The sequence below is a fragment of the Lynx canadensis genome, chromosome C1, assembly GCF_007474595.2.
Source record: "Lynx canadensis isolate LIC74 chromosome C1, mLynCan4.pri.v2, whole genome shotgun sequence".
Taxonomy (NCBI): domain Eukaryota; kingdom Metazoa; phylum Chordata; class Mammalia; order Carnivora; family Felidae; genus Lynx; species Lynx canadensis.
In genome coordinates, this window is record NC_044310.1 from 127,805,947 (window position 1) to 127,818,373 (window position 12,427).

Below are 12,427 nucleotides of genomic sequence, written 5' to 3' on the forward strand. Positions count from 1 at the left end.
ATTATATGCACTCTCTTTATGGTAATGGGGAATTTGTAGTATCATCATGATAAAGGTTCTAGCAGTCAATGTGAGTCTTTATAATTTCTGTAAAGAAGAAACTTATCTGGTTTTCTTTTTTTTCCTTTAAAAATTTTTTGTTTTTAGGAATAGGAAAGTCAAGAGGCTGAAAATCTGAAGAATGTTTTCAAAGGGTAATCTGGCTGTCACTTGCTGGTTATGGAGGAGCATGAGGAAGCTGTTTCTATTACTTTCTCTCTTGCTGTCCCATGCAGCTCATTTGGAAGGCAAAAAGGATAATCAGTTCATCTGGAAACCAGGTAGGAATGTTCTGGCTGTTCCTTTGTCCCATTTTCATTAATGAGAAGACTATTCTTCCATTCTTGTTCTTATTTGTGGAGTAGTAGAGAATATTCAGAGAGGAAAAAAAGACTCTTCTTTTTTACAATAAAGCTTACATTTAATTTTTATTTCTGCATAATTGTCACCTCTACCCATGATCCTTGTTATCCTTCTGAATTTTCATGTTGTTGTCAATTAAAGTTATGATTTCCATAGTTACATCTGCTTCCCCTTTGTCACATATATCACTGTGCCGCACATGTGTAGCAAAATTGACTACTGAATTTAGCTGATAGCCTTAGCTACAAATGCTTTGGACCAGTTCTGTATGTTTCTTCCTTTTAGCTAACAGACTAGTTAGCTATTTATTATTAAATATTTTGTAGCATAGATCCTGTATATCTAAATTTGGGAGCATGAAGAATTGTCCTAACAACTTTGCTCATTAGCGGTGACTCCGAAGTCTCCTTAATGTATTTTGAGATCCCCAGATACCTTGTACACAAGTATATGAATAAGTTGAATTGAGATTTAGAGTCTTGTGTATAAGTCATGTTCTTTTCTAATAATTTCTTTAATTTGAGTGTAGAAAAGATCTGTTAAATTTAATTTTAAATGCTTATGTTTTATTATCTTAAACGATGAACCCTAAACGTCTTGGCTCTTTGTATCACTGATGTGTCTCTTTGCTCTAGATTTTAATTTTCTTAAAGTTTCAAAATCAGATCATTTAAAATATTTATTACTGTTTCCAGAGTCCATTCTTGCAAATACAGATAACTTTTATGCTTAATATCTTGGAATAGGAAAATGTGATGTTATAGAAGATGTATGGCCCTTGAAGAATTTTCATTTTAGTCTCATCAGTCGTAAATTAAATAGACTGCAAATGTATTGTGTCACCATGGAAATATGTACAAAAGTGATATTTTTAGTATTTAAATGATTTTGCAAAAATTAAGGTAAATTATGCTTTAAAGTATATTAAGTAAAAAAACCTAGTGCCACTAGAGATAGAGTCTGGAGGAAATTTAATTGCACTAAAGCCCCTATAAATTAATTTAATTGTGGGCTCTAGTACCACATTAGTGATTTGTATTTTTTATCTCAGAGTGGTTTTAGTAAGCTTTGGAACTAGGTCTAAAAGTCAGTCTTGCAATTCTGTTAAAGGGGCTATTTTGTTCTAATCACAAAACGCTAAACATATTTATCAAATCTAAATGAGCACACTCATATGACTATTCTGTCTAAAGTTCTCGAAAAAGTGCAATTAAGATAGAAAGTAGCAAATCTGAACCACAAATGAGATGTGTGAAGAAAAGGGGCTTATTTGGAAACAAATTTTAAAATAAGACTGCTTTTGGGGCGCCTGGGTGGCGCAGTCGGTTAAGCGTCCGACTTCAGCCAGGTCACGATCTCGCGGTCCGTGAGTTCGAGCCCCGCGTCGGGCTCTGGGCTGATGGCTCAGAGCCTGGAGCCTGTTTCCGATTCTGTGTCTCCCTCTCTCTCTGCCCCTCGCCCGTTCATGCTCTGTCTCTCTCTGTCCCAAAAATAAATAAACGTTGAAAAAAAAAATTTAAAATAAGACTGCTTTTGTAAAAGCAGGTCATTGGAATAAGATGGTACAGACCCACGCTGCAGTGGATGAGTTCTTTGATAACTGTCAAACTTCAGTTTCAGAGATAGAATCCTTCCAATAAGATACATTGCACTGTTCAAATGAACATCTCTGTCGTCAGTCTCATTTTCCCTGGTATTAATTACTTCTTTCCCTCCTTAATGTGCCATCAAAGAGGTAATAAATATATACTTCCCATTTGGATTTGCTTAGAAATTACAAATTTATTACTTGTATATGACTGGATATTTTAAAAGTGGAAAAAAATTAAAAGCTACAAAATGAAAAGCAAAAGTCCAGACCGTGTATCCCGTTCTCCAATCTCTTATGTATCCTTCGGAGATTTTCTTTGTGCATGTAGGTACCTCTCCATGCATATTTGTGTATATAAACCACATAAGATACACACATCTACACATAAAATATCACTAATATTGTTTATTAGGGTTCTGCCAAAAAAGGAACAGTACATGCACAGAAGGTCATTGGGAGGACTTTAATAAGAGGACTGTTTACAAAAGTGGGAAAGTGTGAACACTGTTTAAGAACAGCGACAAGGAATTGTGGAGTGCCCGTGAGCTAGTGTCAGTCTTTATGACTTCTAGATCTGCAGAGGCAAAGAAAGGAAGTGGTTTCTGGAATCTGGAGAGAAAACTTCATGGAGAGGATACCCGAAAGATGCTGTGACCTTCAGAGGGATATAACCAGCCTGCAGAGAGGAGTAGGAAAGGGGCCAGGGGAATGAAGGGCCCTTGCCCTCACATCTCCTGCCAGGGCTCTCATTGCCTGAATCCAACCAGAAGTCATGAGGCAAGGGACTCCACTGATTTATCATACAGACTGGCCTCCTGGGCAGAGAGCAGAGTAGAGAAAGGTGGACAATGTGGTTCTGAAAATATTTAACTCATACATACATATATGTACATACGCACAGACATTTTGCTTCCTACAATCGGAATCATACCATGTACCCTTTTTTTGCAGCTTGATTTTATCACATGATGTCTTCATGAACATTACATAATAGTGCACATGGGTCAGTTTCATCTTTTAATGGTTACATAGTATTCTTTTGTGTTTTTATTTAATAGTATGTTTATTAATGCTTGCCTGGCATTTCAGCAGTTTTTAGTGTTTTGCTACTATAAATTATAGTTATACGAATGCAACATTATTTTAAAGGTAAACAATACATCATCTTGAGGAGTTGTTGTACACTAGAGCAATTCTGGGTCATTACCTTCAAAGGCAACTTCAACGTCTTAGAATCTGTTAATCTGCTTATATGTGAGTGTATTATATTTCAATTTGGTTTTAAAAGACATGTATTGCAGATGACATCAGTTGTGTTTTGGGAGTATGTTATCAAATCTGACAACCAGGTCCAGTGTATTCTGAAATTTGAACAGCTTTCCCCAGGAGACCCAGACAAATATACTTAGAAACCTAGAAACTGTTCTCTGGGTTTAGATTGTAGGATCCACAACTTAAGATTTTTGTTGGTGTCTGTTGTTTTCCCTTGAGTCCATGAATTAGCTGATAGTCAACCTTATCCAAATTGGAGGCATTTCTAAGTGATTCCTGGCTTTGGATAAACAATGGATTGATGAATAATGAGTGGCGTATTATGTTGCTAAGGATTTCTGTACTGAGAAAGTCTGGTGAGCTGTAGGCTGTGGGGGTCATTGATGTGGCAGGGCTGTTGAGTGTCTGTCATCACTGTGATGAGATCCTCTGATCTATATTTAGTGTCAAGCAATCTGCCATTCATGCCAAGGAAGGATTGTGTCTGCAAGAGTACCAGATAAGGAGTGATGTTGCTTATTGTTTTAAGTAAATATATAACTATTCATGTCTGCATGGTTTGTAAGGATGGACAGATCATGGTTTCTGAAGCCATAATAGTGAGTGGTTTCAAAGAATTTCTCAGTATTGGTTCTAAGAGGTTCATTCATTCCACTAACACTTGTCAAGTCCTTATTGTGTGACAGGTACTGTTACAAGCACATGAGATAAATTGAGAATAAAACAGGCAAAGAAATGGGGTAATGAACGTGATCAAGAAGTTAAATAAAAAGTACATTAGATGGTGGTAAGTGTTTAGAAGGAAAGAGAAGGCAAGGAAGAGAGATATACAATGATAGGTGAGAGGCAGATATTGTTAACATGTAGGCTGTGGGATGCCTCACCAAGGAGGCGAATTTTTTAAAAAATGTTTAACATTTATTTATTACTGAGAGACAGAAAGAGGCATAGAATGAGCAGGGGAGGGTCAGAGAGAGAGAGAGAGGGAGAAACAGAATCTGGAGCACGCTCCAGGCCCTGAGCTGTCAGCACAGAGCCTAACGTGGGGCTCGAATTTGTGAACGATATCATGACCTGAGTCAACGTCGGACACTTAACCAAGTGAGCCATCCAGGTGCCTCAGGAGGCAAATTTGAATAAGGACCTAAAGGAAGAAGGCAGCTAGCCATGGGGATATTGGGTGAAGAATTTTCCAGATGAAGGAAACAGCAAAGGCAAAAGGCCCTGAGGCAGGACCATATGTGGCATGTTTGGAGACCTGAGAAGAGGCCAGCATGCTGGAACAGAGCGAGCATGGGGTTAGAGATAGAACGGGACCCAAATAAGGTGTGTCCTCATAGTCATATACAATTTGACTTTTACTATGGGTGAGAAAGAAAGACACTGGGGAGTTTTGAGAGAGTGGTGACATGATCTGACTTTGTTTTAATAAGATTTTAATATGTCATTGTGAGTGGTCAGTTGAGAATGGTGGAAGCAGGGAGGTCAGTTAGGAGGCTTCTTCAAAAGTAGTGAAGAATAATGCTACTAGCTTGATCTAGAGTCATGGCAGTGAAGGTGGTAAGAAGAGATTGAATTTTGGTTATATTTAAGGCCATTCTTTTCAACTGAGGTGATTTTGCCCAGCAGGGTTTTTTTCTGTTTGTCACAACTGGGGTGAGCTACTGATATCTGTGGGTAGAAGACACAGGATGGCCCCTACCACAATTACCAGGCCCCCAAGAGTCAATAGTGCCCAGGTTGAGAAACATTGATTTAAGGTAAAGCATCATGACTTACTTATGTGAGGGGGCGGGGAAGGAAGAGATTCAATGGTGGCACTGAGACTTTGCCCTTAACAGCTAGACGAGACAGGCTGGCATGGAGGGACCATTAGCGACTTGGCATTGGGCATGTTACATTTTTTAACCTGTTAGAAATTCATGGAAGATGCTGACCAGGAAGTGGGATGTATGGGTCTGAATTCAGGAGAAAGGTCTGTGCCAAAGACATAAATTTGGAAGTCACTAGCAAAGAGGTAGAATTTAAATGTATAGCCTTAGAAATGAAGAGGTGGCTTTGAAATTTGTGATCCCATTTATGTGGAGGATACACCTGTGCTTCCTTTGGGCCAAATCACATTAAAAATTGTAGTGGTAACATACACGTAATATGAACTTTTACCGTTGTAACCATTTTTAAGTTTACGATTCAATGGCATTTAGTATATTCACAGTTGGTGAAGATATCACCACAATCTAGTTCCAGATCGCTCCAAATGATGTTTTACAAGTGAGTTTATAAAAAGACTGGAAAAACAAGTTTTGCTATGAATCATAATGCATGAAAGGAGAAAAAGAAAAAGCCACCTTTGTCTCTTTGTGAGAAGCTCTTTTTTTTTTTTTTTTAATTTTTTTTTTTTCAACGTTTATTTATTTTTGGGACAGAGAGAGACAAAGCATGAACAGGGGAGGGGCAGAGAGAGAGGGAGACACAGAATCGGAAACAGGCTCCAGGCTCTGAGCCATCAGCCCAGAGCCCGACGCGGGGCTCGAACTCACGGACCATGAGATCGTGACCTGGCTGAAGTCGGACGCTTAACCGACTGTGCCACCCAGGCGCCCCTGTGAGAAGCTCTTTTACTAGCCTTAAGTCATCCTAAGAGATCTTTTGAGTCTAGTAGAAAGAGCTAGAGCTTTAGACACAAGCAGACCCACATTCAAATCCTAAGTATATAAAGAGGAGAAAGTTCTTTAACTTCTCTCAACTCTACTTATCCATCCAAAAATGAGGATAATAAAATACTTCATGGGGCTATTCTGAACATTAGGTAAAACTATATATTGAAATACCTGTGTATCATGTACCTACTCAATAAATGTTAGCTCTTATTTTTATCATTATTACATAATCATTTAATGTTTACAGTATCCAACTTTTGCATACTTTTGTTCCTTAAGTACACACAAAAGGGGAAGTTGGTTTGACAGCTAAATATATCTTAGTGATAAATCGTCAAAAGTAATTTTACTAACTTTTTAGGTCTAAAACTTTCTATACGACAGACCCTTAGTTTTAATTTTAGTAGCTCCTTCCCAGTAAACGAAAAGGGTGAGGATAATGAATCACATTCTAAGAACTAAGTAGATAAATTGGAATTAGTCTTTCTGGGAAAACAAAAAAAGGACTATGAAAATGATATTGTATAAGGAGAAAAGATCTTACATAGGATAATATATAATTATACCTTAAGAAATAATGTTTTCAGTGTTGAAAGCATTTTAAGAAACAAGTTACATATGTATGTTTTTTTAAAGTTTAGGAATCCTAGGGAAAATAAGATGTTCTTAGGAGAAAGCTAATTTTTTGACTATGTCCATGAAATATTTCTTTTGGGAGTTTGATTAAATTGAAATAGTTTTAATTACTTCTATGGATATCAATTTGTCTTACAGATATGTGCATAATATACTCTCAGTGGTGTGATTTCTGTGCTATCAAAAGGCATAGACATATATGGAATGGGACTCACTGCTAAAAATTCTAATTACTTTTCTTTGGAGACCACAGGTACTAATTTTGCAATGTTCCCAGTGAGTCAGAAAAAGCCTCTGTTATTTAAATAATATAAAATAAATTATTCTGCTTTTTTCCCCCCTAAATAGCACTATAATGTATGCTCCCTGAGGACAGGGAATTTGCCAATTTTAATCATGGATATATTCCAGGTACCTAGAACATAAATAACTGTTGTATGACATATTCCCAGCACATTAAGTACTTGCAGAATGAGTGGAACTGTCTTTGGGGTTTGTGTGTGTTATATGTGTATTTGAGAGGGTTGAAAAGTGATGAGGCTGTTATTATCAAACTTGAAATAAATATTGAGGAGAGAATGTAAAATTAATAAAAACCAGAGTCAAACTTATGAATCAGTTAACTATAAAAATAAATGATCTGTATTTCCTTGTTGCTTGGCTCCAGGACCCTTTCTGATCATCTCTGGTAAAGATTTTGAAGATTTTTTTTATGAAAGGGTACAGGTGTATAGTTAGAAATTTAACTGTTGCTCTAATTCTTATGATGATGTATTACAGTTGCATGCCACCTCCCAATTCATTTTCACTGAGGTAGCCACTTACAACTCTTTTTTCTGTTTACTCTGATGTTCATCTCTATATTTCTAAGTAATATGCTCATTATTGACAATTCTTGGTTTATACATATTAGGTATTTCCTACTGACTTTCTGTTATGTTAGTCGAGGATGTTATCTGTCATCTAATTACCACTTTCCTTTCTTATGACCCTACTCCAAAATGGGGAGATTAAAATATTTAAATCTGTGAACATATTTTTTCTTTGGGATATTTTCGCACATCTTTCCACAGTTGTTTTCTTTGGAATGTTCCTTCATTTTCTCATCTGGAACCCCGTGGTCCCTGTTGTGTTTCTCTTCTTTGCCTTTACTGCTTTATTTTCTAGAACTGCCAAACTTATCTTGTAAAACTCCTGAAATAGTGTACATCGGAAGTAACTTTTTATGTCTGAAAGGGCTTCTGTAGTTGGCATGTACGTGGCTGATAACTTGGGTGTGGAGTTCAAGGTTAAAAAGCACTTTTCCTTCAGAAGGCTTTGCCTCACTGTATTCTGGCTTCCAGTGTTGTTACTAAGAAGTTTGATGTCATTCTGTTCTCATCTCTTTGTACATTACCTGTTTGTTTTCCTCTTTCTGGAACCTTCTTTTTATGCAGGAAGTCCTGAAATTTCATGGATCTTGTGCTTTTGGGTATTTTCTTCTTATTGTGCTGAATATTAGGAAGATATTCTAATTAACATGCTCATGTTTATTTTGTATGTGTTTTCCTCCCCCCTTAAATTCCTTAGATATTTCAGCTCTCTAGCTGATCTTCAATATTCAGATATTTCCCCCACCTTTTCTTTTGCTTTCTTTTTGTTTGTATTTTTATTTTAATTTCTTTTTTTTTTCTTTTTGAATTGGTGTATTTGTTTCCTTTGGTAAATACCCAGTAGTGGAATTACTGGGTCATATTATAATTCTATTTTTAATTTTTATTTTTTTTATTTTTTTAATATAATTTATTGTCAAATTGATTTTGATACAACACCCAGTGCTCATCCCAACAAGTGCCCTCCTCAATATCCATCACCTAAAATATTTATTCTACTTAATCTTTCAGCCTTTCCTTTGAATACTTTTTTATTTCAGTATCACATTTAAAAAATTTTAATACCTCTTACTTCTTCTCTGATTATATTTTTAGTGCATCTTGTTTCATAAACATAGTGTCTTTTAATTTAGAAGATGTTAATAATGATTTAATTTTTTCCCTTTCATTTTCTGTTCTATTTAGGCTTCCTCTAAGTTTCTCTTTTATTCATGTGTTTGTTTGATCATGGCCTCTGATGTGGGGAGCTTTCTTTTAATGTCTATTGATTATTGTCTATCTCCTTAGTGTTTCCCAAGAGTAAAGCACTAAAAACTGATGGGGCATTCTGTGTACTTGATTCAGCTTGGGCTTCTTTGTCAGGCTTTTGTGAGTGATGAGTTGACTTTTTTATTGAAGAATGGGTTCCTCAGAAGGCTATATCCCTCAATCCTAAAGGGTTTTACTCTGGGGCTTAATATGGGTAGTATTTAAGGAGAAGGCTAAGCTGCCATAACAAAGATACTCCCAGATACAGTGAGTTAAGAACGACAGAACTTCCTGTCTCTGTTACACAAAGGTCTCATAAAGTTAGTGGTCCAGATTGATCTGCAACATGTGGTCCTTCAGCCATGTGGGTTTTTTTTTTCAGTCTTGTGGAAGGATATTATCCCTTTCTGCCCATCCAGGCCAGATCACAGGCATTTCTATGTTCTAGTTGATCAAAAGGGCACAAAGCTTAAGTCTCAAACAAGGGATTTCAACAAGTGGCATAGAAGTCCCATATGTTTCATTTCTTTTGTTCTATGCGGCAGCCTACTCCAACATTTCATTTAAATTCCTCTCTTTTGAATAGAAAATAGTGGTTTCAAACATTAACAGTCATCAAGTCGGCTCCCGGGGCTGATGGTCCAGCAAGGTGTTCTCACTTGTGGTCTCTTAGGCTATTGCAGTCGGATGGTGGTAGGGGCTGAGTCATGTGGAAGGCCTTCTCACTCACATAGCTGACACCCAGGCTGGGAAGTCTCAAACAGCTGGGGTTGTTATAGCTGGGCCTCTAAGTATTTCTTTCTCTTTCTCTATGTGGTCTGGGTGCTTGGTCTCTCCATATTGAGGCTTCTGAGTAGCCAGACTTCTTACATGAAGCTGAGGACCCCTAGAGCAAACTTCGAAAGAGAAATAGGCAGGAGTTGTGTAGCTTTTTCTAAGCTAGCCCAGGAGTCATGCAGTCACTTCTGCTGTACTCTGTTGGTTGCAAGAGAGTCTCTAAGGAGGGAGCTTAGGTTCCATCTTTTGATGAGAAGATTGTCCAATCATTTGCAGATATGTTTTAAATTTGCCAAGATACATCACCACCTCTGTTCATATTCTCTTGGTGAGAATGTAGTTTCATGGTCACGTGTAACCACAAGGGAAGATGGAAAATGTAGCCTGTGGTTTGGCAGCCATGTAAGCAGAGAAAATAGATTTTGTCATGATTAGCAGTCTTCATCACAGGGGCTATTTAATTTCTGGATTATTCAGGGTTCTCCAGAGAAACAGAGTATGTGTGTGTGTGTGTGTGTGTGTGTGTGTGTGCATGTGAGCGCATGAAGAGAGAGAGAAGAGAGAGAGAGAGGAAGAGAGATTGTGTATTATCTGTCTGTCTCTTTGTTACAAGGAATTGGCTCAGGTGATTATGGAGACTAAGAAGTCTCATGACCTGCCACCTGAGTCCCCAGAAAACCAGTGCTATAGTTTCAGTTCAAGCCCAAAGCCTGAGAGCAGGGGGGCAAGTGGTCTAAGAACCAGTTCAAAGGCAGGAGAAGAGTAATGTCTCAGCTCAAGATGTCTGGCAAAGAGTGACTTTTTCCTTCCTCTGTCTTTTTATTCTGTTTAGGCACTCAGTGGATTGGACAGTCCTGCCAAAATTGGGGAGGAAAGTCTGCTTTACTCAGTTTACTGGTTCAAATGCTAACCTCCTCAGGAAGCACCTACACAGATACACCAGTAAATGGTGTTTAAATATCTGGGCATCCTGTGGTCCAACCATGTTGACACATAAACATAACCATCACACCTTCATCTCCTGAACTGAACCCCTTCTTGACTGCCTATACTAGACTACTAAAATGACCAGGGCAGAAATCTTGGCAGAAGTGGCTCAACACTGAGTCCTCAACATTTTGCTTAAATTCCTCTCTTTTGAGTAGCATACCTCATCATTGTCTTCCATGTTGTATGCCTCTGTTTTCCTGCAGAGATTGAGGAAGGAATAGAGAGAGGCATATGGGGGGAGGCTAATTAATTCTATTTATCAACTTTTAATTATTCCCCATTTCAAGCCACAAGCCTTACTCCTTTCTGGTGCCCGTAGGTCCCAAGTCTTCCCAGTGTTCTGCAAGTATAAATTGGCTTTTTTTGATGTTATGCCCATAACTCTTATGTAAGCGCCTAATCTTCAGCTTCCATTACATTGTCAAGGTGCCTACTGCTCCTCTATCTGCTCTCCAAGCTCCAAATTTATTGCTAGTTGTTCTCCACCTCTTACTCCATGTTTTTGACCCTATCGAGTTATACCTTTTAATGCCTTTACTGTCATTTCAGTGGGGTATCAGGAAAAGTGAAAATATATATGTGTGTCATGTTCCCTGGGTTAATGGGAACTCTTCTCACTTACTTTTCTGCCAATTTTACTATAGGCTAATTATTTTGGAATGGAAAGGATGTTGAAATGTTAATTTTTCTGTGGTGATTGACTCAGTTATTCTCTTTGAGCATGTGTTAACCAAATCTGGCTCTTTATAAAGTTAACTGGCCACCCAAACTGTGCCTAGGTTAAATTTAAAAAAAAATTAATTTAAATGGTCATTGGCTTTGTATGATTTGAGTTGGACTGAGCTATTGGACTGGCGATGAATCTGGGCACAGTTTCTCTCTGGAGGTCAGATTATCAATGGAAAGCTCCTTTATGGCCACCTGGAAATATCTCCCTTCAACTTTTTCTTCCATGGAAGAATTTTGATATTGAACATACATTTGAATTATTCTTAGCTATGCAAATAAATACAAAAATAAAAATGAAAATAACTGAGGTCTGTCCAAGTGGGATTGAAACATGAGTTAAAGGCTAAAAGACAGTATTGTGAATTCATGAAGCCACTTTAAAACCTTATTTTCTAAAATATTTTTACTATTTTGGGGGGGGGGAGGGAGGGAGAGCACAAGTTGGGGAGGGGCAGAGAGAGAGGGAGACAAAGAATCTGAAGCAAGCTCCAGGTTCCAAGCTGTCAGCACAGAGCCCAACATGGGATTTGAACTCACGAACCATGAGATCATGACTGAGCTGAAGTTGCATGTTTAACTGACTGAGCCACCCAGGTGCCCCTAGAAGTTTATTTTATAAAGAGCTTCATGCTTATCTCCTGAGGTACCATAAAGCACAGTAAATCTTTCTTTTTTAAATAAAATAAATAATGTTTATTTATTTATTTATTTCCTCAATATATGAAGTTTATTGTCAAATTGGTTTCCATACAACACCCAGTGTTCATCCCAAAAGGTGCCCTCCTCAATACCCATCACCCACCCTCCCCTCCCTCCCACCCCCCAACAACCCTCAGTTTGTTCTCAGTTTTTAAGAGTCTCTTATGCTTTGGCTCTCTTCCACTCTCACCTCTTTTTTTTTTTTTTTTCCTTCCCCTCCCCCATGGGTTTCTGTTAAGTTTCTCAGGATCCACATAAGAGTGAAACCATATGGTATCTGTCTTTCTCTGTATGGCTTATTTCACTTAGCATCACACTCTCCAGTTCCATCCATGTTGCTACAAAGGGCCATATTTCATTCTTTCTCATTGCCACATAGTACTCCATTGTGTATATAAGCCACAATTTTTTTATCCATTCATCAGTTGATGGACATTTAGGCTCTTTCCATAATTTGGCTATTGTTGAGAGAAGCACAGTAAATCTTGATTGGAAATAAATAAGAAAAAAAATGCCCGTCTTTTTGTAAGTTGATTATAGATTTACTCAAT

General features: G+C 37.7%; 1 protein-coding gene across 1 annotated transcript in view; it reads left to right on the forward strand.

Moving 5' to 3' along the window:
• Nucleotides 1–181: 181 nt before the first annotated feature.
• THSD7B (thrombospondin type 1 domain containing 7B) overlaps nt 182–12,427 on the forward strand; it is a 744,220-nt gene continuing 731,974 nt past the window's right edge. Inside the window, 1 exon segment of the mRNA XM_030327713.1 lies at nt 182–320. Within this exon segment, the coding sequence (XP_030183573.1) occupies nt 182–320 (139 nt within the window).